The 27,619-nt window shown below is 38.1% G+C and overlaps 1 protein-coding gene across 1 annotated transcript in view; it reads right to left on the bottom strand.

Annotated features, from left to right (window-relative positions):
• The window catches only part of efna3a (ephrin-A3a), a 183,985-nt gene extending 156,874 nt beyond the window's left edge, over positions 1 to 27,111 (bottom strand). Inside the window, exon 1 of the mRNA XM_056480178.1 lies at positions 26,403 to 27,111. Coding sequence (XP_056336153.1) covers positions 26,403 to 26,512 — 110 coding nt within the window. The 5' untranslated portion in view covers positions 26,513 to 27,111. The remainder of the gene's footprint in view (positions 1 to 26,402) is intronic.
• Positions 27,112 to 27,619: the final 508 nt, after the last annotated feature.

The following is a 27,619-nucleotide window of genomic DNA, read 5'->3' as shown; positions in this document are numbered from 1 at the left end:
TTGGCAATTTATTCCGCTGTGGCAACCCCTGATAAAATAAAAGGGCTAAGCCGAAGGAAATGAAATGAAATGTAAATAACAGGCAGAAAAGCAATGTTACTCACCATTTAATTACCTGTAAGGTAAAGTAACCAACTGTCTAATGCAGGGATACTTGCATATTATTGTCACAATGTCAAATAAATCTAAATTCTAAAGTCAACAAGGAAGATCAGTTTACATCTAGGTAATTTATACACAGCGCACAGCATTATATATTATAATAATTATAATATAATATAATTGACTACAAAATAAAAATGTAATACTTTATGGTCCATTTGATTTTTCCCTCTTTATTCAATTTTTATTCCATATTTTCACATATTCATGGCGTACTCATTTTTGCACCATTATCTTTTGTTAGATTAGTTTCTGTTTAATACTAACTAATCTAATGTATATACAAATGTATGTATATATATATATATATATATATATACTCATTGTATAGCTTCCTATAGAAAGTAATAAATTAAAGGAGAGATCTGTAATGGCTATTTATGCTGGACACTGTACAAGGCGAATCAATATAAATCAGTTAAATATCAGTTAAATATAATATATATGGTATATATATATACCATCATTCTGCCTTCTATTTCCAATCGGAAGTCTTGTGGCGGATTTAGGCATGGGCAATGTGGGTGAGTGCCATAGGCAGCATCTTGCTAGGGGTGGCATGGAGAAAACCCCAAACTTTGTTAAACTGTGTAAAGCCAGCCAGATCTCATGAGGAAAACGTGAGTATTTTATGTTGTGTCAGTTTAGTAAGTTTAGTAAGTTGAGTCGTATGAAAATGTACGTTTTAAACAACATAGGCTCATTCTGAAAACAACGACTACAGAGTTCGTCAATCAGTCAGTCAGTCAGTCAACAGCGGCCTCTGGTGAGTTTACGTGAGAACAGTAGGCATGAATGGCATGCACAAGAAAAAATTTAGATCTCAAAAAAGCATACACAGCAGCCTCTGGTAGATTCACGAAAACAAAAACTGCAAAACAAAATGTAGCTCCTGGGACGTATTTGGCGCTTTCCAGAAATGTATATAGAGCCTAGGTTGATTTTAAAAAGGAGGAGTGGCAAGCAAATTGTACTAAACTGTACGAATTAGATTATATAAATTCATACGATATAGCCACTAAATCAAAACGGTATGAATTGCCGTGAAATTGTGTTGGTAAAGCTGATTTACCTAATGCAGTAAATTCATAAAATGTTATAGAAATACATGTGGTGCGACTTGGTGTGAATTGCTTTTTATTTTTATCAAATGCTTTCATAACAGCTGTTTTCTCACCATTGTCATGTTTGTATTATGCTGATGTTTATTATCAAGAATTAAACATGCAGCACATATTTATTTATTCATCTAAATGCTGCTCTCAGCAGTGCTGAGATGACTGCTAACAGTAATGCAACCGCCTTGCTTATGAGCTACATGCAAGTAGTACTATATGCTAATTTTCCATTTCTAAACAGCTTTGGTCATAAAAGCCAATTCCCCAACACAAACACTCATAAAAAACACACCTCCTACATGCATGCCCTCTGCTCTGGGACCGTCCATTGACGCAGAGTTTCAGCGGTACTATTCTAGAGGGCTACAAAAACCACTTCCTGTCTCTCATATACCCACACCCACTTGCTCATTAGGTGTCCAGTATCCAAGTGTGTGTTTTAACGGGAAACACTTACACATATTTATCTGTAGGCATCGGATGTCTACAAAGACCACGAGCTAAATGACTCCCTGACATCGCGTACAAACTAGCTCACCCACACAGGCTACTGTACACACTCGACTCGGTGATGCATCCACCTACTCGCACACCAACACACATCCTGCCCGAGGGACCTACGTAGTGTGCATCTCTCTATGTGCTTCTAAAATCCACAAGAAGCGATAAAATAAACAATAAAGCCCATGTACGCTTAATAAACAATGAAACTGCATATGCTACCTATGTGTGAGAATACACAAACACCAACAGACACGTTCCCTCTCGCTCGCATTCGGGGCGGACGAGAAGAGAGCACAGCAGGACATTGATATTCAGAACACCCACACACAGTGTGGTTAGGATCTGAGATCTGGACTCTCAGAGAGTTTCCTAGTTAACACACACACACACTGCAGTACTCCGCAGTATCATCATTAGGCAGACTCACTCACAATGTACACAAATTTACTGAAGCGCACACCGTATTATTCCCTGCCAAATTGCTTGGCCTATTGTAAACATAAACAGGTTTCGCTCTCCCTCCCACCCCAGAAAAATATTTGGATAAATCCATGTACGACCGATTTTATTGGCGTCCATATCCATGCATGCAAGCTAAATGATCGGTCACACACGTATGGAGACCCAAGTCTCTTGCAGCATCAATGGAAATAGTAGAGATTAAACCTGGTGAATGTTTGTAAAGGGTAGACAGATGATGCCTAAGCTCATGTATTAACCATAAAGAAATTTACACATCAAGGCAACCAAATGGATTTCAGATGCAGGCCTACACGAGACGAGAGTAAATGATGAGGCTGAAACGTGCAGGGAGCATCGCCCGCAACAATCCTGAGCTGTCGATGTTAGAGAGAGAGAGAGAGGGGGGGGGGGGGGGGTATCGATCCCCGTTTGTGCTTTCTGGTCCAAGTTTAGCCATGAAATGGGGCGACACTGAGAGACTCCAGGCAGCTCGAGCTTAATCAATGGAGATGAAGGTTTCGTTTCCCGTTTCGCTCGTTCAAGGATGACACATTGAGGATAATTGCAGTCTTGTTTTTCAATCACCGAACAAATGTAGGGTGATAAGAGCGATGGAGTGAGCGCTGATGAAGGCTCCTTAGACCTAAGAAATGAAGTAGGCATTAGTTCCACCAACTTGTCTGTAAGACTTCCTACTCGGTCGCCCTTGAGTAGCACCACTGTATGCAATTTCCTATGCAATGACATCCCGTCCACACCACTTAATCTGAGCGTCTGGAGTCGAACTACATCGTGCCTTGTGCTGTAATGAAATGGATTGGCTTCGCTTGGAAGTTTCCACTGATTTTAACTTTCCTGGACGTTTGAAGTAGTTGCGTTTAACTTCTGGTCGCCCCCGACAGCCACTGAAGGGAGGTCGAATTACATTTTTGCATGAGTGGATGTGCAAAACACTGGAGAGAGATTTCAATTTCCCTCTGATGTTCTCATTACTGTGCTGATGCCAGCCAAAGGCTCTGAGATCTTATAATTACTGCATCAATAGGCAAATTCTCAATTATAACAGAATAACTAATTATTACGTCCAGATTCAAAATAGCCTTTTCTTGATGAATTGTCTGAAGTGCCTCATTTTAACTGCGCTCAAGGGAGAGTCAGAGGTGGTTGTCTCTTTATTAAAATCAAACCTTTTAGACTTCAGGAGTAAGAAAATCTCAGACCTGGCACTCAGCAGTATAGTCGTTAAAGTCGAGCTCAGACAATGCAAGAAAATGAAAATCTTAAATTACATATGTGCCCTAAATTTGACACCTCCAGCCGTGATTGATTCTTCACAATCATTTTGTAGTAATTTTAGTGATTGAAATTTTCAAAAATCATTAAAATATGATTGTAAATGTAAATTTTACTTGCCGGCTAAATGTATACAATAAAATTTCATCAATCCCACCTTGTTTTGTAATTCTGTCTGAATGTTTTACTAAATAAATTCATTTTCATGAATAAAATACAGTTAAATTAAATTATTATATTTCCTAAAAATTGATGTAGACAAAATTATAACCCTCACCGCAACACCACATGTTAACTATACACGTTAAGATATATTACACATTTGTAATGAAATGAAATCATGTGATTTTTCTCCATGAAAATATTCCAAGACCAAATTATTATGGGAGACATTATTAGAAGACATGGGATCAGCTTTCACTGCTATGCAGATGATACTCAATTATATATTTTAACTAAACCTGACGAGACGTCTAATCTGTCCAAGCTAACTGAGTGTATTAAAGATGTTAAAGACTGGATGACCAACAATTATCTTCTCTTAAACTCAGACAAAACAGAATTATTACTTATTGGGCCAAAATCCTGTACACAGCAGATCTCACAACTCAACCTACAATTAGAAGGATACAAAGTTAGCGTTAGCTCTACTATAAAAGATCTGGGTGTCATATTAGACAGTAATTTAACTTTTAAAAATCATATATCCCATGTCACAAAAACTGCCTTCTTTCATCTGAGAAATATCGCTAAGTTACGAAGTATGCTATCCATCTCAGATGCAGAAAAGCTAGTCCATGCTTTTATGACTTCTAGGCTGGACTACTGTAATGCACTGTTTGCTGGCTGCCCAGCATCCTCTATTAACAAACTTCAATTAGTACAAAATGCAGCTGCCAGAGTTCTTACCAGGTCTAGAAAATTTGATCACATCACCCCAATTTTATCCTCCTTACACTGGCTGCCTGTTAAGTTTCGTATTGAATTTAAAATATTGCTTCTTACCTACAAAGCTTTAAATAATCTAGCTCCTGTTTATCTAACCAATCTTCTGTCTCGCTACAATCCAAACATTTCATGTGTTTCACAGCACGTCATGATTTTGACAAGTATGATGCGATCCTGGATTAAGATCTATGTTCTATCAACAGTATGTTATAACAGAATTGTAACAATTACCAGCGATCTAGGGACTGCAGACCATGCCATATTAACAAACTACTATTCCCAGCATGCACTGTGTACACACCGGCTCCTGATCTCACGCTGATCATGGACTGATTCCAGGACTAGTTATGCGTCTCACACACACACCCACACACACACACACACACACACACACACACACACACACACACACACACACACACACTAGATTTAGATTTATTGGTTAGATTATTAGATTTATTGGTTAGAACATTAGATTTATTAGTTTTTCACTGACAGCCCAAATTTAGCCTTGTTTTAGCCAAGACGACTATGTTTAGATGTCTATTAGACATATATTAGAAATCTTTTAAAAACAAAAAATGATTGCTGGGAGATGTTAATTCAGGAACATGTCCTACATGGTAAAATCAGTTTGGCAGTGTTGGTGTTTCACAAGTGTTCCACACAGTGGTGGAAAGAGTAGTGAAAATAATAGTTACAGTAAGAAAGACTCAAGAGTAGTGAGTAGTGAATATTACGCTGTAAAAAGCTGATGCATTTACATGTAATTTGTAAATGTGTGTAAACATAACATTCTGTAGCACATTTAGCTATTGCCCAGCAGACACACAACGTCATAAGACATTAATATTAGATTAAACTCAGGTTGTGACGTCAGGTACCAAAAATTCATGTCTAGCCAGCGTCTAAGGACTAAATAATTTTGTAGTCTAATCAAGACGTCAAATGACATTGATATTTGGTTAAGTTTAGGTTGTGTTAGAAATCGACCAAAATCCAATGTTGAGCCAAGATCTTAAACCAACATCATACTGACGTCAAATTTATCAGGTATAGCAACTAAAATCCAGCATCTGATAGACGTCATAGTGGTAACATCCATTCAACCTCAAGCTGTAACATCATTAGACGTTGATATTTGGTTTATTTTAGGTTGGTCATTGGACACTGACGTCGGCCTGACGTTGAGTTCATTTCCAAACAAAATGCAATGTCCCCACAACATTGGAGAACAACGTCAATCTGACACCATGTTGACGTCTTGTGTCTGCTGGGTGTTTAAGGCCATTTCGGTCATCATACAGTAAACATCCATCTAAACAGTCTCTGGGTCAAGGCGTGTAAATTATAAATCGCCCATGTCTTAAAACAGTTCATTATAATGTGATTTACCTCAATTACAGTAGTTTGAGTATTTGTCATTTGTTACTTTACACCACTGGTTCCACATGAGAATGTAATGTGTTTTTTCTCTCTAAGGAAATGTACAGTATAAAAATAATGATTAATTCTTAATGCTATATCTGCTATATAATGCTATATCTATGTTTAGTCAATAAACAAAACTAATATACATACAGAATATATTTTACAATATTTTTTACTTTGCGTTTTCCTCAAGCGAACCTAACTGATCAGACTCCATGGATCGGTGACTTTCATCACATTACAATGTGAACATTTGCATCTTGAGAACAAAAGCAATTTATCACGCCAGTGAAAATAATAGGTACCTCTTCAGCGTCACAGACATACTGTACAACAATGCAATGGGACTTGAGGTTGGGGTGGCTCTTCACAACAGCATTTGCATTCAAATCATTGAGTCTGGAATTGGCTTTACCTGTCAGGAGTGGGAAACCCATCTCTACAGGATTTGGAGCTTCGGTTAAGTGAACACTCCATAACCTTGGAGCTGATGGAATACTAATGGCTTGTGATGGCGATTGAAGTCAAATGCACATTCACATGCACTCACGCTCCCCTTTGTTTCAGACAGATATCCTGTTGCTATTTTTTCCACCATTAACACCTCATGGCACTTCCTTGACAGACTTTTTTCCAAGCGTTCCGCTGCACTTATTGTAAGAGTAATGGAAAATAGTGCCTTTATAGTTATCGGATGACTAAAAAATGGCAGAGTGAATGGCAGGTAGGGTTTTTTTGTGATTTTGTGGTCATCATGGCAACTGCATACAGAACACCTGAGCTTGTGACAAGTGTGATGATTAGGTCACAGTGCTGACAGTGACTCTCCAGGGAGGCAATCAGAGAGACTCAGGGGAGTGATGTCACACACACACACACACACACACACACACACACACACGCATACATACAACAAACAGTCCACAGGAACATGTTTTTCTCCTTCACATGACACACCTGGAGAGAAACAAAAGGCAAGGCTCAAAACAATCCCTAAAAACAGAGCAAAGATTTCAATTGATTTAAACCATAAGAAGCCTTTACGTGATCAAAGTATAGAGTCTGTTCCAAGGGTCTACAAACTGGGGTTTCTGATGACTCATCAAATTGTTGCCCAATAAATGCTCTCTAGAATGTCCCCGCCCCAAAAGAATATCATTAAGCATAGGAAATGGGTTAAATAAGCAGAAAAGCTTGACAATGTAATTCAGTCTTTTATGCGATAACTTAATTATAGCAATTATGAAAATAATTAGTGTGTGTTAATTATCCCACAGACTGATTAAATGCATACCTTGATGATTTGAAATCTATGCAAATTTCTTTACACATTGTTTTCTTGCTTTAAAATGAAAGTGGATGTAAAACAAATACATAAATCTACTTTTGAGCAATCCATTATTATTTTGACATTCAAGTGTAACAGCCAGGGGCAGATTAGTGATTTGGGGGTCCTACGCCAGGTATGGGGCCCTAGCATCGAAACTCAAAACACCCTCCTTCTCTATAGATATCTTTTTTTTCTCTGTAGATTCGTTTTTTGTTGTTGTTTTTTTAGTAAATAAACTGCATGGAAGAAATATATTTTAAGTGGAACCTTTATCATCTTAATGTAAAATTAAATACAATAAATTCACAAATATAAAACAATTTGACAAACCATGTACAGTTAATTAGCCATATTTGTTAGTAGATTTTAATATTTGCATGTGCAGTACAGAAGGAACATTCCAGTATTCATGGGGGCCCCCAGTTTTGAAAATAAGCAATCTTAATGGTTATAGACAGAGTTTACAACATATGACGGAACATTTTTTATAGAGGTATATGATTAATATAGGCCTCTTGGCATTGGTTACCTCGCTTATTGGTTAAGTCCACCCCTGGTAACAGCCCAACAATCTACATGTATCACCTTCATGTCAGTTTTATTCAGGAGATGCCTTTTACCCGGACAAAGGGCATAACACTATGGCAAGAATGTATACAGAGCATGGGTCTCAACATAATTTCAAAAAAATATTGTAATTACACAACAAAATACTGGCTTTAAGCTTACATACAATAGAAGTCAGAATTATTAGCCCCCTTTGAATTTATTTTATTTTATTTTAAAAAAATATTTCCCAAATGATGTTTAACAGCAAGGAAATTTTCACCATATGTCTGATAATATTCTTTTCTTCTAGAGAAAGTCTTATTTGTTTTATTTTGGCTAGAATAAAAGCAGTTTTACATTTTTTTAAAGAATTTTAAGGTCAATATTATTAGCCCCTTTAAGCTATATATTTTTTTTCGACAGACTACAGAACAAACCATCGTTGTACAATAACTTGCCTAATTACCCTAACCTGCCTAGATAACCTAATTAACCTAGTTAAGCCTTTAAATGTCACTTTAAGCTGTATAGAAGTGTCTTGAAAAATATCTAGTAAAATATTATGTACTGTCATCATGGCAAAGATAAAATAAATCAATTATTAGAAATTAGTTATTAAAACTATTATGTTTAGAAATGGCTTGAAAAAAATCTTCTCTCCGTTAAACAGAAATTGGGGAAAAAATAAAAAGGGGGGCTAATAATTCTGACTTCAACTGTACATTTTTTTCCACTGCGCTCTCAGATTGTATAGCAACATAAAGTGCTCAAGAGTCAATGCAAGCAGTCCATTTTTGTGCTACATGAATCCACAATCTAGAGAGCTGCAAACTGATAGTTGAAAGTTGCACTTTATTTTTCTAGAACTTTCATAGACATTGATTTAAAAAAAAATTATAAAAAAAAAATCTGAATGAATGGATGTTATGCAACAAACAATCGCAGACAAACCAGAACAAACCTTCAGAATGCTCAGAAAGCAAAAGTACACTTACTGTACGAGCTGTGCATCATAGGTCTCAAACTGGATTCCTGGAGGACCGCAGCTTTGCAGTTTCGCTCCAACCCTAATCAAACACAGCTGATCCAACTAATCAAAGTGTTCAAGACTCCTAGAGACTATTAAGCTGGTGTGAGTTAGAGGTGGTTGGAGCTAAACTATGCAGAGCTGTGGCCTTCCAGGAATTGTGTTTGAGACTATTGCTGTACATGATTTGAGGTATCATAAATGTTCAAGTGTGAATAAAAAACAAAATATGTGTTTAAAGATCATCTTTCTTTAACTTTTTTTATTTTACATATGTTAGGGTTAGGGTTAGAACCCAGGCTCATTCTGAAAATGTACCTCTATATACATTTCTTAAGCCAAATACTTCCCAGTAGCTACATTTTTTTTTGTAAATCCACCAGAGGGCCGCTTTGTACGCTGATTAAGATCTCAATTTTTTCTCGCAAGTGCCATTTGCGCCTGCTGTTCTCACGTAAATCCACCAAAGGCTGCTGTTGGCTGACTGTTTGACTGACTAAATGACTGACTGACTGACTGGTCGACCCTCCTCCTTCCCTAAACCTAACCAACAGGATTTTGGGGTGTTTTTTACCCGCTTTCTGGAACCTTTCTTCATCGGACTCAAACCCTATCGTCGTGGTCAACTCCTCCCTGCGTGTCAAGTTCACTGATGTACATGGTGAGCTAACAGGACAAACAGCGGGAAAGCCATCCATACGGAGATAAGTAGTCAGCTGGTAAGCACTAAAAGTTATGACGTCATACCGCCCCGTATCGTTCATTTTAAAAATGAAATTCAGCCATCTATACTTTTGGCTACATAATTCGCGATCTCCAGAAACATATATAGGGCTATGTTTTCAGAATGAACCTATGTTGAAATGTTTTGAAGTATGAGAGTTTTTGACTGAAGTTGTGTGTCAAGACTATTGGACAATAGACTGAGTGACAAAAACAACTGAGCAACAGAAAACACTCACAGTTTCTTAAAATGTGGTTCATGTGTGTTTTAAAAATGAACAAAAGTCTTTTGGCTATGATATAAGCCAAAAGATATTTAATAGATTGATTGATTGATTTAAAATCTATAAAGTGCTTTGAAATGCATTTGTATTTGATGGTTGATGTAATCTTAACTGAAACAAGAAGATGGGGCAGAACATAGAGTAGCTCCTCCAGTTTTGTGGCTGGAAGGGCATCCGCTGCATAAAACTTGTGCTGGATAAGTTGGCGGTTCATTCTGCTGTGGCAACCCCGGATTGGTAAAGGGACTAAGCCGAAAAGAAAATGAATGAATGAATAGATTTAGATTTATTTTGCCAGAAGTGCCAAGCCTAAAGATTTAAATGTTTATATGTTGTACATATTTCTTTGGAGCACACAAACGAATAAATAACCTTATGACTAACAAATTAATACTATCATCTTGAAAACTCTATCCATACATTTTCCGTTGGCTTAGTTTCTATTTCAGAGGTCGCCACAGCGAAATAAACAACCAACTATTCCAGCATATGTTTAACACAGCGGATGCCCTTCCAGTATTGTGAAACACCCATACACACTCATTCACACACCCTCTCATATAACACAGACAATTGTAGCTTATTTAATGTCTTTGGACTTTGTATGCGCATGTCTTTGGACTTTGGGGGAAACCGGAGCAGCCGGAGGAAACCCATGCGAACACGAAGAGAACATGCAAACTTCACACAGAAATGCCAACTGGCCCAGCCGGGATGCAAACCAGCAACTTTCTTGCGGTGAGGCGAGCAGTGCTAACCACTAAGCCACCGTGCCGCCCTCACCCTGAAAACGTTCATTTTGATTATTTATTTTAACACCCCTGAGCAACACAAATATGGTAAATAGTAGCTAGGGCTGCACGATTAATAAAAAAAAAATCACGATCTCGATTCGACCCTACACACGATCTTAATTCAGCATTTCTACAATTCAGCCAATTATATTTTTAAGATCAGGAGAGAAGCTAGGCAGTCGCACAATTCTTCACAGCAACACTGACACCTTCAAATAGCTTTAAAAGTGTCACGTACTGTATTTATAAGGTATAATTCACCCAGAAATGTCATTCCTGTCTTCATGTAATGATGTCTTCGCGGCCGCGAAATCACACGTGAGCTGACTGCGAGCTGTTTGACTACCGAGAATGCGCGCGTGCACGCATGACGCCTACTTTAGTGAACACAACCTGCATAGGCTGTGAATAACAGGTAATGAAGTTGTAAATAACGTTCAGTTTGTTGCACAGAGCGATCGTTTGAGGGCCATGCGGGAGGTTTGATTTGCACGTATGTGTTTTTTCTCACAGTGACAGCAGCCATGAGCCACACTCGGAAGTGAAAGTGAAACCTGTGCACACATCATTTAAATGATCATATCACATTTTAGAGTTATGATTACGACAAGCATTTGATATGTTTTTTTTTTATATCGAACACAAAGTGTTGTGCATGAAAATAAATGTTTACTGTGTGAGTATAACAACCCTAGCCTATATATATTGTTGAATATAATGCAAGAAGGAATCTGATAATGACAAAATTCTAAAAATTTTACCAGTGAAAACAAATGGTCTAATAATGTAGTGAAAAACAGATGACAAGCACATGTCTTAAACATAATAAATCAACTTAGACTTTTAAATTGTTAATTCACAGTAAAATTATGACATCAGAATACAACTAACAGGACATATTGAAAATTTGTTCAAGTCCACCATAATGACTATACAAAATTTAGCATTTTAAGCAACAGTAGAGCAACACATAGGCCTAATATTATTGTTGTTGTTTTACCATATGTTTGAGAATTAACGATAATAATAAGCTAATCATATTAACCTTTTTTTACATTAACAGAATCGTGAGAAATTCGTGATCTTGATTTTAAGCCAAAAAAAATTGTGATTCACATTTTTGCCAGAATCGTGCAGCCCTAATAGTAGCAAACAAGCGATGATTAGCAAACCCTCAAACTAATTGGAATCCCTCACGAAACCTCACACTTCCATTGACCCATAAACAAATGTTCCACCCTACAACCGATGACTTCCAATTGACCATCATTTTCAGCTTTCCATCTCTCATGCATCCTCACTTTCGGTTCCTAGGGTGTCTGAATGGGGTGACCGAAGGCTAGAGCTTTTGAGAGAGCCAAGCTTTACAGTCTCTCCTCTCAAATTCAAATCAATCTCCGCTCTCTTCCCACTCCGCTCTCGATTCTAATTGGTATTTCTCACACACTGTCACGTTCAAGCAAAAATGAATTTGCGCATTGATTATCACAAGGCCCAAAATCGACCGTTCTTCAGGCACCAAAGGCCTCGTATTTAATGGTTATATATTTATTTGGAGGCTAGAGGCCCTTCCTGCATTCAGCTCGGATCGATCACTTTCCCTTTCCTCAATCTGACTTTCCCAAGGGAACGGCGTGAAATTACGCAGCGAGCCATTGGTTTTGCTTGGCAAAGGCTGTAGGCATGAGTCACACAGCGTGGCAGGGAATTCACCGAGGTCCTTACGGACTGTCATCCTCCATGCCGAAAATAAAGAGAAGGAACAGGTCGGACACATACATCCACCTAAGCGCTCTGCGTACACTCTTTCAGACAGCAGAGGCAGTCTTCTTTCTCTTTATGCATGCAGCAGGCACAGGACCAGAGGGATGTTAAGCACAGATGTGTCATTTCTGCAGGAATGAACCAGCCTTGTTGGGGGCAACCGAAAACAGGTTATCAAGCTTCCAGCTCATTAAAGTTTCACTGAAATACATCACACACTGATTAGCCTCGCGATTGACTGAGCTTTTTAGGGATCCAATAGTGAGCAAGAAATCATTTCCACACATACAAATCATGTTAAAAAACAGACATTTCCTTCTTCCTCTGTATCCGTAGTAATTCATTGGCAATGAATGACTGCATAACTGAGGTACATTTGATATGCAGACTCCGCCATCATGCCAAGCCAGATGGACAGCATTGCATGTAATCAGCTGGCAAATCCACTTGTCTTTTTTCTTTTCTTGAGAGCGAAGCCACTGCACAACGACGACAGACAAACACAACACATGCTTGCTTGCCTCGGGGCATCAATCCACATGACTAAAACCATGTGGTTCAATAACTATCCTCGATTTAACCTTCTTTTCCAGGGGAAAAACACACCTCTAAACTACACAATCTATAGCCCCCGTTTCCAATTAATTTTCTAATCTTCTTCCTTGTTGCTCCTAATTTCTCTGTGTTAATTAATTTGCCAGTCTCTATTTCTTTTAACACCTTTTGAATAATTCCTTATGCCAGTAATATTCTCGTTCCTTGTTTCGTTCCATCAATAACTGACTTTCCTCTTGTTCTTGGGCAAAAGAAAAATAATATGCTCAAAGACCGAAATAGATTTTATCTACCTGCGCAAATTAAGTCCCTTGGCATGGGGACTGAGTTGGGGAGCCAAGGTTTGAATTCATTACTTTTTTTACCATCCAAGTAAGACATTTGAGGGCATAACAATACACATATATCCCTTTTTTTACATCGTTACATTGTACAAAAAAAAGCTATTTTGCTTTGATGAAGTTAATGAAGCACAACTGATTAAATAAATGGCATAAAGAGGCCTAAACACACAGTAGCTATGTTTCCACCTATTTTTATGCGCATTTTGGATATCTGCATAAAAAAACAGTTGATGGAACCGGCAAAATGGGCATACATTTTGAAAATGCGCATAAAGAAACATGTGCATAACTGAGTAGGATAAACTTTTTATTATAATAAAAGACGCACTTGAACTACGATGGAAACACTTTACTGAACAAATTCCACTATGCGTATTAAAATATGAGATTAAGTCATGTGATTATAAAAATGTATGTGAATGGATAAACCAGAGACTGAGCACATTGTAAAACATCTGAAATGTTATTTTTGTCAGTCTAAAACGCCTTAACCGTTTCTGTATTAGTGTTATTATATTATTAATGACCTCCAGAATTGTCAAGAGCGTCTGTGCTCCACGTCTCTCGCCTTCAAACGCCACCGCGTGTTCACTGCGTGTCAGGATTGCCTTCTGAGGTGCAAGTCATTTATTAAATGAAGAAAAGATTGACGCAGCTTCTCCTACCGCAGCAAATTTCTGTTTTTACTTTTGATAATGGACGTCAGTTAATCAGAAAGTGACGATTTTGTTCGCTTTGACTCGTTGGATGGAAACGCTGCTTTTATGTGATAATCCAGTTTTGCCCATAAAGTTAATTTGCAGTTTTGGATGAAAACTTAGCTAGTGTCTTCAATTTGAAACACCCCTGGTGTAATACAGTGCATTTGATGCAAACTGACCAAAAATACATAGTAAAAATGGTACATTCAGGACTTACTCTTCACACTGTTAACATGCACCAATCTTTGTCAATCCAAATCAATTGAATCTGACCACATATCTGTATACATGTAGTAGATCAATTCTAAACAATGGAATCTGATTCATTTATGTTTTATATACATTCTGTAAACTTTTGTTAGATTAGGTTAGTTAGTTGGTATTGAAAGTGTCTAAAAATAGAAATGTTAGTCATATTTTTTATAGTGTCCACTGTCTTTTGTTGACATTTGATATTTTCTTTTTTATTTCTCAATTCTAATTTCTAATATTTTACTGAAATATTTTATTTTATTTATATTATTTATTTAAACTTATATTTAGGTTACAGTGCATTATCTAAAATAAAATGTTTCATTTAGCAGCCTAATGAAAATATACAGCCATTCATCAAAATATGCATGATATATCAAAGCCATCAGATTTAAGCATTTACATGGTACATTTTTTGCTGTTGGATTGGATTAGAAAAGGAATAAACCACCCCGTCCAATCCAATCAATCCGACTGCATACTGTCTGGTTTAGTTTGGTGCATGTAAACATAGCAGCTGACTGAACTTTTCAGAATTGAAGCATTCTATAAAACACTTCCATGAAACGTGCTAAATATGTTCTTGGTTATTGTACAGGAAAGCATTAAATCACATTCCCATTTCAATAGATTTTTAAACCTTTCAAAATTAATCAATAAACTAAGTCTTGGAGTAAAACAATGTTTTTTTTACATTGGTAACAAAAGTGGATATTTTTGTTGTTGTTGTTGTCACCAATCAGCAACTGTACTCTGCATGTGACCTTGTTTTTTTTCCCTGTGTGAGTTGTGTCTGTTTTTTTTCATTAATAGGATATATGTGACTGTAATGAGCTGCAGGAGGAAGCCTCCTGCTCGGCTGGTCATTGATCACTCCACCCAACTCCTCCATTTCCCAGAGAAGCCATTTGTCAAGATGATAATTTTCTCTAAAGCAAAGAAGATTGTGCACTAAATATAAAAAACTTTCCTAATCCTTCCTACTGGTTTTCCCCACCCACTAGTCTTGTTTTATCTTGTTGAAATGAAGAACAGATTTGGTCTGTACCAGATTAATAATAACAATAAAAATCCATAAAGGTAGCATCAATAGCAGTGTCACCTCTATAATTAGATTTTATGCTTTAAAAAAATAAAATGAATTCCAGCATTACAGTAAACATAACACTGTGGATACACTGCCAGTTATGTTTGTCAGTGGCAGCATTTTAACACCTCAAAATTAACCACCTCATTAAGTTTTTGTGGTCCACTGATCAGTCATGTTCAAGTGAATAAGCAAAATAAAATATGACTTCAGTATAATGCTCAGTGTTTTGCATGTTTCCTTTTTACACACCTGATTCAACCATGTGTTTGTTAAGCCAGGCATACACTACGATTTTGGATCAGATTCTGAGCTGAATTCTGATTCAGAGCCGTGTGACTCTTCTTTGAATTAGGCCAAATTTCTGCTTTGTGGATCTGCGTTCATGCAGTGTACAAAGGGAATGGAGAGGTGATTAAACCCTGCTGATCTGCAATTGGATGATTGGATGATTTTCTGACATTATGGCCATTATAAGAGAATCACGTATTTTAGTCAGAACTATGAACTGATTGATTGACTTTAAAACACATGACACATTAAAAGTGTATGAAATTCTATTCCCATATTTGCAAGACAGAATTTTTTATATTTTCCTTGACACTCCTTTCCATTATGTGGCATAAATACATCATATCCTGGTTTGTTAATTTCAATTAAACAAAAAAGAAGAAGAAGAAGCAGGTCTGACTTGCACGGCGTCAGAAACTGCATACTTCCATGCTATATAGTACACTAAAACAATATGCGAGATGAGTAGTAGGCATGTCCAAGTTGATAGAATTCGAAAAACAGCATGCGAGAAATACCTGGATGACCTACTACTTTCGGCGAGATTCTGAAGTGTGCATCTGATGGACGCTATGCTATCCCATAATGCCACGCAAGAGAATTCATGAATGGGAGTAAAGCTCTGCAAATGACGCAGGTAGGTTGCAAATGGTGGATGTGGTATGTCCAATTTCCATTCATACTACTCACATTCATACTATATAAAACTAATAACACTAATAGTACTTTATTAACGGTTGTGTTGTAAATTCAAATGGAGACATGGTAACTGCTTGAGTAGTAGGCGATTTCGGACGCAGCCATGATAATTTCATATGCTAAATGTAAGCAGTCAAGTTTCGGCCTATATAGTGTGCGCATATGAATCATGAGCTTTGCCTTTACATCGCATGTGTTCTTCCAGTACAGTGTGAGTTGGTACCATGCCCAAACTGAATGGAAATCACAAACAAGTCGAAAAGTGTATGCCTGGCCTTAACAGTGAGCTGCATGAACTGAGCTTGGTTTGTCAGATAAGAGAGTTATACAAACGTGCATTGCTGTGGGTCTCCAGGACCAAAATCAGTACCATTGATTTAGCCGACGCTTTTATCTAAAGCAACTTACAAACGAGGAATAAAAGTGATTCATCCTAAGGAGGCAGTGCAACGAGAAAAGCTGCACAGGTTAGAATATAAAATATCAGACTAGAATATAAATTAAAGTAAGTTCTACATGTCAGTGTTTTTAAAATAATTCAGCACTCTGAAAGACAAAAAGACAACTCCTCACAGAAAAGAAGACTTTAGATTTAATTCAGCTGACTTTGATTTAGAAAGCTTCCACATACGATTACAGTATATCACTTTTGCGATGCAGGCAAGTGCATGTACTATGATTTTATTAAATGTAATGCAAAATGTAATATGCATTTATATAGCACATTTATTGTGCATGGCTCTACACCCAAAGGTCTCTCCTTACCAGCAATGTGTAACATCCACCTGGATGATGTGACGGTAGGCACAGGACAATAGTGCCAGCATGCTCAGGTGGAGAGGAGAGACAGTGATGGTAGGTCACGATCGGTAAGGGATGAAGGAGGCAATTTGGCCAGGACACTGGGCTTACACCCCTACATTTTACGAAAAGTGCCATGGTATTTTTAATGTCCAAAGACAGTCAGGAACTTGGTTTAACATCTCATCCAAAAGATGTCGCTCCCTGACAGTATATTGTCCCCATCACTATACTGGGGCATTAGGACCCACAAAGAACTCACAAACATCTCCTCGCCATCATGGACATACTGAGAATATTGTCTTGTGTGAATTATGTCTTTTTCATGCGTGTCGGCTTGTGCATAATGTTTCAGCTTGATATGACCCACCCACCCACTTAACTAAACCCAACCAATAATGTTTTCAAAAGCAAACTAGAAGAGAAAAGCAATTGCGGCCGTGTGCTTCTACCACAACCTCATGTGCTTGTTTTGGGTGGGGGTGGTGGTGGGGGGTTGTTTCATTCGAATGGGTTTATGAAACCATTATTTGTTGGAATCAAACCCTGATCTGCTCCGCTTCTGCCTCCCAAGTCCTTAGCAAGCTATTGAGCAAACCAGTCTCACCGGAAAAGCCGGCCATACTAAGGTAAGTGGTATTTGGCACGTATTTGCCGGTTCTCAAAAATGTACACCGGGATATGCTTTCCCAATGAGGCTGTGTTGTAGTTTTCCCATGTGGTTTCCCATCCAGGTACTGACCAGGCTCAGCCCAGCTTCACTTCAGTGAGCAATTTTTTATTTTTTTATTGGGGAGGCTTTTTTCAGACTATCGAACAGTTCTGAAATTTAAAAGATATCTTTATAATACAGTGGCATATTATACAGTATGCCAAAAGATCAAGAATTTTAATTTCTCAGTTCATGACCCCTTTAAATTAAAATCAAGAAACAAAACTTTCACATGCTAGGGAACAAATATTCACTAGATATGGTGCCTGATGAGCAGAACTAAAATATCGTTACTTCAGGTTTGTGTATGCGTTTTTGTGTATTTAAATAGTTATAACATGTTCTACAGTTGAGTGGTTTTTCATATTTATTTATTAATTCAAATCGATTCATTAAAAGTTTTCCAGTGGGTTTATACTTTAATTGAGGAGTCACAGTTTTTATTAAAGATGTTATCAAATGTTACAGTTGTGCACTTTAACTGTGCAGCAACGAAAACAATAACAACATCAGCAACAATAGGTTCCCTCTGCATGACAGCACACCTGATTATCTGCTCTTGTGTGAGCACACTCTGTGAAGGACTGTAACATACAACAGAGCGTATTGTCATTTCTAAAGGATAATTAGCACAGGATGCATTTTTCCATTAAAAACATGAGACACAGCTGCCTGGTTTAAAAAAAAAAGCATTATGTGATGTAAGATAAACAACTTTAGTTTGAGCAGCAAGTTTTTAGAGTAAGATAAAAGCACAACTTTAGTTTGAGCAGCAAGTTTTTAGAGTAAGATAAAAGCACAATATTAAAAAATCCTTCAAGTTAATAATTTTTCTAATATTATATTATTTGTTCATATACACAATGATATAAAGAAAAAAGTATTTATTTTAAGCTTTTTATATATTTATTATTCTTTCATTTACAGCATTGATACAACATTTCATGTTAATTTGATAATTAACCTTACACTGGTGGAAAATCAAGTTTTAATATAATAGAAAAAAGAGAATGCTACTTAAAAATGTAGTTGACAATACCAAAGTAGCAGTTTGCATGAAATATGTTCAAGAGAAACTATTGTCTGGAATATTTTCAGAAGCAAAGAATACAAACATCGGTCACAAATTAGAAGTACAACGACAAAAGAAAACCAGCTTAAGTCAAATTTCTTTTGTACTGTAGTTGTACTCTAACTCTAGGTACTCTAAGTCCTTGTGAAATCTAAATTTATGATGTTCATTTTGCAAGTGCACATTGTTATTGTTTAGGTCAGGCGTGTCCAAACCTTTTCTTACGAAGGGCCAAAAACCAAACTAGATTGAGGCTAGTGGGCCGAAGGTAAATATAGCTGCCATGGGTAATTCCTCATTTATTTAATAATTTTTTAAAAATAACTAGACAACATTGCTTTGTAATAACTATTAACATTTTTATAATGTACTTATTACTGTAAAAAATAACTTGTTTATAACAGATGGAGTTACGCTAGTCAAGCTGCACCTGATTTTGCCTTGATTTGCTCACTGATGTCCTCTGAATTATCTGTTGAGTGACAGTATTTACATTTTTACAAAGTATTTATTTATGTATTTAAACATTAAATTTCAGTTGGCTTTTTTGTAGCTCAGTAATAAAACAAACAAACAAAAAGAAATAATAATTTTATAGAAATAACAATCTAAATCTATCATTATAATCATTCACCCCAACCCTGCCCATCATTCGTACTCCTTTGTCAGATGGGATAGTGGGCCAAATCAAAGGTTACAAAGAGCCCACTTTGGCCCGCGGACCCTAATTTGGGCTTCTCTGCTTAAGGTAAACAAATATTGCTAATCCACTGATATTTTGGTAATCTTCAATCAAATTGTCAAATGGCAATTTGCTCACCCATGTTATCACTCGATTGAATGGGCGAATTGGCCAGTAAGGGCCTTTTGTGCCTACTGTTAGGCTCAGAAGGCTGTTTACATTCATCCACATGGTTAATCAGCTATACTAATAGAGAAGATTCCAGATCCAGATCTGTTTTTACATTACTGTGACAGTTGGGTTTAGGGTTGGGGTAGTGGTAGACGTTATTAAAATACAATTAATGGAAATTTAATAAATAATATAAATAATTCTTGTTAACTTCCAGCTGCAGCCGTATGTGATCTGTAGCTAATTAATCATGTGGATGAATGATAACAGCAATCTGAGCCTACCAGTAGGCACAGAAGGCCCCTACTAGCCCATATCTATCAGCTGATAACCACTGATAATGCCCATTCAATCGAATGATAACATTCGAATCAGCTGATTTGCTTCTGTGTTTGGAGTGGTGGACCTTCTCTGTTAAAATCAGCTTGACAGCTTCAGCCACGAAACTCTTAACCAAGCCCCTCTTAACATTAATTTGCTCTCAAGATATAATGTGCAAAAAGATTACTCAATATTTAGTTCCAGATAGAAGTACATCAACATACGAGAAACAATCTCAGCAAATTCCGGTCCATGCAGATTTGAGAAGTTTTAAAATATGGATACAGATATATTACATAAATAATTCCAGCTCACTTGTATACCCTCAGACCTTTAGTAAAGCAACTGGTTTAGCTGAAACAATCCAGTCATCAAGTCTCACAGTCACTCCAGGGGTAAACAATTACTGGAAGAAAATTTTAATTTAGAAACACACCACAGGCGAGAATAAGTTCACTAAAACAAGTTTCAAACTCATTTGACCCCGCTTTTTAAAGGTCACATTGTGTTGCAGCCTGTATGTTCGTTCTATCACAGCACACATTACATTTCATTGGGTCTTTCTTCTAAGGTAAATCTCCCCTTACATAAGCCTGCCTAGCCTAGAGCTCTGAGAGCAGGTCTCTCGTTTGTTATCATCATGTTGACAGAGGCTGACCAATTAAAGGGCCCTGCTCTGATTCTGGGCCATGACATCAACCTGGTGCTGGGTGCAAGAGGCCACGTCGCCACAGGAAATGTACCCCATGGCCACCTTGCTCAGCTACACATGTTCCACATCAAACTTCACTAATTAGCAGAGAACCTGAGAGCAGCAATGATTTAATGTGTGTGTGTCTAAAAAGGTTGGATTTTTCCTGACATTTCCGTGCATGAATGCTTTTCTCATTCGCCATACAGGTCAGTTTGATCTGCATAAAGTGTATTAGTATGCATGCTTGTTTGCGAGGGACTTTGTTTGTGCGTTGGACAGAACACAACTAAATGACTTTGTGTGTGAGTGTGTTCCATTAGCCGGGACAGCTGTAATGAGCTTGGGTTGCAGTGCCAGTGCCAGCAGAAGCTGAGAGCGTTGCCTCCTAATGGGGCCGTGCAGATGCAATCAAAGCCCAGCCGTGTGCTACTGACTCATCCTCGCCATCCGAATCAACACCCCCTACATGTTCGTTTTGGTTGTTTATACACATCTGAAGCACTCCATGCGAATATCTGTCGTACTATACCAGGAGTCGCGTCTTTCTGACTTTCCAGATTTGGCATTTTCCCCAGACACATCATCTCACATGATTGATGATCCTCTATTCACTTGACTTTACAGTGAAATTTCAAACAGACTCTGTGAGCAAGGTTTTCTCGTCGCATTCATGAAAGAGCTTTTATCAGTCTGCGCTTTTATCTGTCTCAACGATATGAGCAGTGGGATGCGGAGCTCAAGTGAGCATTGCTTGCATTGGCCAACACGAAGCGCTCTCCCGGTTCTACAGCTAACTCAGCTGGACCAAACGTTAGGTTCACAGGTAGAGCAAAAAGAGGGTCTCACCTAGAACTGTGACAACCCACTGGGCCATAAACATTCTCATGCCCTTGAGGGACTCTTGGGAACTGGTTGGTTGGGAGATTGTTGCTCCAGTTTGTACCATGCCTGCATGCGCTTCTGAGTAGTGTGTGGCCTGAAGCTTTAAGCCTCTCAGGACTGATCTGGGATCAGTATTCATGCCGTATGGCCTCAGAGAGTTCCTCGGCTACCTGCAATCTGGGTCAGTTTACGCATTATTTTACAGATCTTCTCCCAGTGTGGGAGTAGAAATAGACTCTGTACTAACAGAGACATGCAGGTAAAAATGCCCTGACAACTGAGTTCTGATCATACACAACTCTTAAAGTGTGTCTGAAAGACAACGGTGTGCTAAATGTTTCTTCTTTGTATGATAGACAGATTTATGTACATACAACATTGTCAACGTGATCTTTAATCATACAGATCTATGAAAATAAGTTCAAATGTTGTATTATGCATGCCAGGCCTGTAGTTGGCCTGTATTTGTCACACTAGTGGGCCTCGGCGATCCTGCAGGCGGGCCGTGACATAGCTTAAAACTCTCAATATTATACTATAATTAATATGCTATATTAAAATTATTTAAAGGCACATGGTTTATCTCTTTTTTATGATTTAATATTAATATTATGGTTCTTCTGAGTGTGCCAGTTTAGGTTCAGTTTAAAACACAATTCAGATTTTTTTATTATGTCTTAAAAAGTGTCATGTTGGGGGCGTGTCCACAGTTCGCTGATTTATGGGTGTGTTGCTTCACATGTAGACTAGTTTCGGCTTCCCGCCCAACGTAACAAGGGGGCGGGGCCATGAGCTCACCCGCTCTGCGTTTGCAACGAGTCTGACAGGCAGACTCAGAGGAGAAGGAGTGAGACGATCACCATTCAGTCGTACATGTACGACTCTGACACAGACCAAGCTGAGAGTACAAAATCATTTGTGTCTTTGTACAGTTTTACAGCCAACTGTGTCCTAGTTTCAAGTGCTGAGCTTGTACACAGAAACTAATAACCACGTACACTGAATTAACTTTAACTGAGGCACCGGATGCGCCGCTCGAAGCCGCGACACGGCACACCAGACACTCTCTGTGGCGCACCAGAAACATGAAGTGTGCCGAATCGTCGCGCCACACATTTTTGAATTCTAAACATAGGTTTCTGCAGCGGTCCGCAGCGCCCAGCCGTCGACTTGTGTGTACCCTGATAGAAACCTATGTTTAGAATTCTAAAACGCATGCTAGTTAGGATCACAGGGAGCTTCTGGAATCGCGAGAAATGCAAACGGCTAAAGTATAAGGTAGCCTCAATGAGAAGTACACATGTTTGCAAACCTACCTAAAGATACAACCAATAATTCCGATTAGAGCGATAATGTGGAGAATATTGATCTTGTGTTGAGCCCAATGAGCCTTGCATCTAAAAATAGAGCAAGGGTGTTCCTTTAGTGATATTGCTTCGACTCACGCTGAAAATGGCGGACGTGAATCAACAAACTGAGGATATGATGACGCGCCTGTCAATCAATATTGGTGGGCGGGGGGCGGGGGGACCGCTCTCCTACGTAAAGTTGCGGTCTATTTGAAAACAGCTCAAATTGGTCCACCGTTTTTATGTTGTTAAATTGAAAAAAAAGCACTGGGTGTGCTTATATCACCCCAATATGACAGTCTGTACACCATACATGCACATATGTCTGTCCAAACAGCTTGAAAAGTAGATTTTTTACCATAGGTGCCCTTTAAGTAATGCACTTTCTCCTGTTCTCTGATTGACTACTTCAAACTTGACACAAAAAACAGTCTAATGATCGTGTCTGCAACTACATGCAAGTCTGTTCATTCACAAACTATGGGTGAAGTGAAAGTCTCTCTGTGTATTTTTTGTGTGAACTATTTAATATATCTGCAAAGTTTTCCAAATTAATGTAATGGACGTGTGCCCATACAGGTTGATCTAGCGAGGCTCAATGGTGTTTCTGCCATGAAATGTTAAATAAACTTGCATATGAGCTTCAGTTGCACTCTGTGCAGAGCTATTTTAATAAATAAAGGTTTAAATGAGCATTTCATACAAACATTTTAGAGCAAATGTCAGACAGGTGGGCCTTCAAAAATTGGTGAAGAAAGAAGTGGGCCCCGAAGTGAAAAAAGTTGAGAACCCCTGCTATATACAGTAGTATGCTAAAAACAGTATGCGAGCTGAGTAGTATGTCCAAATTCATTGAATTAAAAAATCAGTATGTGAGAAATACCCGGATGACTTACTACTTCCGCCGAGATTCTGAAGCTGCACTAGGCCCATGAGAGAATTCATGAATGGGAGTTAAGCGAGGCAACTCATGCGGGAAGGTCACATGATCATGACAAAATGGCAGATGTAGTACATCCGAGTTCATACTGTTTACATTTATACTGTATAGAATGTACTTTTCTAACAGTCGAGTAGTCCATTTAAATTCAAATGCAGTACCTAGTCAGTAGTAGGTTGTTTCGGACGCTGCATAAGAATTTTTACTATTTTAATTCACTGTTGTACTTAAGTACATATTTTAAGAATCTGTACTTTAGAAAAGGTATTTTATTGTAGGAAACTTCATTGTGATCTGGGTTGACATCTGCCTACGAGTCAACAACTCACTGATTTAAATGATCCTTTCAGAGTCTCCAGTAAACTATTCACATATTTTACCAACTAATCGGAATGGGGTTGAGGGTGAAAATGCGGTTTCAGATGTTTTAACTTATCGAAGACATGTCAGTGTGGTTATTAGACTGTTATGTTTCCGTAATTCAACTTTCCTGCAAAAAAAATAGTACTCAGTACTTTTATTTTTATTTATTAAGTAAATTAAAAATCAAGACGCAAGTAATATTGAAAAAGAGGACATGTACTGAATTAATATAGGGTGTCTGTAAATTTACACAAGTGTCTTTGACCCACCACTCCTCCTCAAATATGCCTATAAACTGAACACATAACAAACAAACAGTATCTCACTGCCTTAAAAATAATTACATGGAGGTAATTTTTATATAATTTGCAAAAACATACACTTTGAAAACATATACTTTCAAAAGTGTGTGTTTTCAATATTGTTATATAAATGACCATGGCAAATTCATGAAATATTTTCCATCTTGAGCTGACAACAAAGTTGCATAAACCTAACCTTGTAATGGCATCCTGTAAACTCTAAAAAAAAACATTATAACCACAAAAACACTAAGTTCTCATTAATAGTGCTGTAACAATCCAAAAAGACTGGCTCCTGCCAAGTCTCAGACATCTCATTTCATTCTTACCTGACATCCAACCACAACCTTTCACTGAACTAAACCTAATTAACCAAACAACTTTAACACAACTATTTCATTAACGGCTTCTATACAACCTACTTTATTTCTAGCGTTATGAATATAGAAACATACATATGTAGACATCTAACCAAAACTTGCGTTCAAACACAAAGGATAATTAAAGGTAATAGATAACAGCATCAACCGAATGTGACAACCAGGAAAACGTGTGACTGCTCTGCACTTTGAAGATGCTGCGGTTAAGATAATGAGGACCTGGGTATTAATGAGGCTCTCTTCTCATCTTTTCTATACACACAAACACCCACACAAATTCACACACTTAATTGCTGCTGCAGCTGGTGCTTGTTGGCCCCATGGTTTGCTCCAGAGGCTTTTCAGTAATGCTAAAGCCATGTTTTGAGCGCAATGCTCGCTGACATTCATGCCACATATTCTTTGACCCCCACTTTAAATATTTCTCATATTTCCATCACATACAGTAATGCATATCAATAGCAAGATGAAAGAGGGAAATACTGCTTAAAAGGACCGCTGAAAGTGATACAGAAGACGAGAGAAGAGCAGAATACAGCCAGGAGATAAGTGGATGAGATGAATACAAATAGACATGAGGGGGGAAAGGGAGGAGCTGCTCGCCCTCCCTTTTATCAGAGGAGAGATAAATGTGATTAATCTTAAGATAATAACACTAAAGGCACAAGACTTCTCATTCATCACCACTACAGTTCTTGTAATTACAGACAAAAGAAATTAAACTGAAAGCGTAGAAGCTTTTCCAGACAAGAGATCAGGGCAGGAGGGGAGGGAAACATATATGGTGAGATAAAAAAAAAAGTGAAGAAAAGCACACCATACTGATTTTCCTCAGATTATTTGGTGATGTAGTCTCGGCTGTCAGGTAATGTGAATTATCACCTGTCAGCACACAATGCACACAATCAAGCCATGTGGTAGTAAAAGAAATAAATCAGGCTGGAGTTGAAGCAAACATGTCTCAATCAGGAGCCACTTCATCAACTTCCTCAGCGCGCCAGTCGAAATGTACAGCACGTGATCAGATAATTGTCCCTTAAATCAAAATTCTCCAGTAAATCGCATGAAACCTGTCAAGAAAATGTTCGGGTTAAGCATCACCGCAAAATCAATAAAAACACGTCATTTTTATTATTATTATTATTACCATTTGGAAAAATACTTACAAGTGTGGTAAGATGAAAAAACTTGATCACGCTGTGAAAATGTGACATGAAAATTAAACCGTGGCATATTATGCACATCTCAATTGTGCTCAAATACCCTTAGAACTGAAAAATCTAGTTTGTTTCTGATTTTTTCGGAGACCCGGACATGTATTCATGAGGTGCACCTGTCATTTCTCCCTTGTTAACCGTCACACGGGACCTAAATCTACCCAAATCCGCGGTTTATAAACTTATGAGCCCACTTACTGGATGTTTGAGCTGTTCCAATACACGGCGTGACGGTTGTTCCCGTGGACCGGGCGCAAGTTCGTCCAGGCGAGCGCGAGGAGGTAGAGAGAAACCGCCGCGAGAGCCATTATAATATTCCTGCGTTCACGTGCACCTACTGTGGTCTCTTCGCCTTCTTCGACTCTCAGTCCCCCAGTCCCACGCAAAACTAGCGCTTTTTACAACATTCCTGCGACTCAGCAAGCGGACAGACAGTCGCAAAGCGTTTATTTCGCGAAGCCGTGCCGCAGTACGGCTAGTTTGTTCAGTCAGAGAGCTTCGCGCTTTCCCGAATGCAACTCCATGGCAGAGAGACTCTCATCCAAGGCATCCTGAGCAGGTCTGTAGGAATTTACTGAAACAAGTTGCTGGATAATTCCTTTTTGAAACAAAATCCTCTGCAAGAGAAGACAATTGTAGGGTAAACTGTCGGTTGAAATTACCAAAAAGATAGTCGTCAGCGGCAGGTGTCTCTTTGGTTAGTTGACTGGCGTCGACCGAAGAAAAAAAAGAGACCCAATAAGTGTAAAACACTGTTCTGTCAACTCACACGGCCATATTTTGCGGTCACTGAACTTCTGTGAGCTTTTGTTAGATCCCTTTATTCGTTTACTTTGGATTTTGTCCGAAAGCAGACGCTGTCAAACAGTAATGGGAAAAGTAAGGCAATCATACGCGTCCTCACTGACACTCGTTCTCTGCTCCCGCCACAGTATATGATTGACAGGATGCGGTTGCCGGAGCAATGGCCACGCCCCCACCGCCTCCTCATCTTCACCTAATAAGCCATGCATAGGCTTATTTCTAATGGTTTAGCCAACATAAATAATTCTGTCATGTTCAAGCATGTTTTGCAATTGCCATTTTTGTGTATTGTGGGTTTATTTGGTGCTCTTTTGGTGCTTTTCTCCACAGTGCATTTTAGTGAGAGGAATTGAAATGTGGGTCAGTGGAAAATAATTACTTCTAAAATTATAAAAGGGGAAATCTCTGAAAAAGCGGGTTGCTTATGTTAAATTAGTTTCTATGTAGGTTCAAAATATTTTTTAACATTTCCTACAAATAAAAAATAAATTAAAATAAAACAAAAAATTGGTTTTAAAAAAGTTTTTATTTTTATTTTTCAGATCTCTTTCTTAAACACGCACACACTTAGACTATGTACAGTTGAAGTCAGAATTATTAGCCCCCCTAAA

The sequence above is a fragment of the Danio aesculapii genome, chromosome 19 (genome assembly GCF_903798145.1).
Source record: "Danio aesculapii chromosome 19, fDanAes4.1, whole genome shotgun sequence".
NCBI classification, from domain to species: domain Eukaryota; kingdom Metazoa; phylum Chordata; class Actinopteri; order Cypriniformes; family Danionidae; genus Danio; species Danio aesculapii.
Note: the sequence above shows the minus strand (reverse complement) of the source record. Positions and strands in the feature narration are given on the sequence as shown.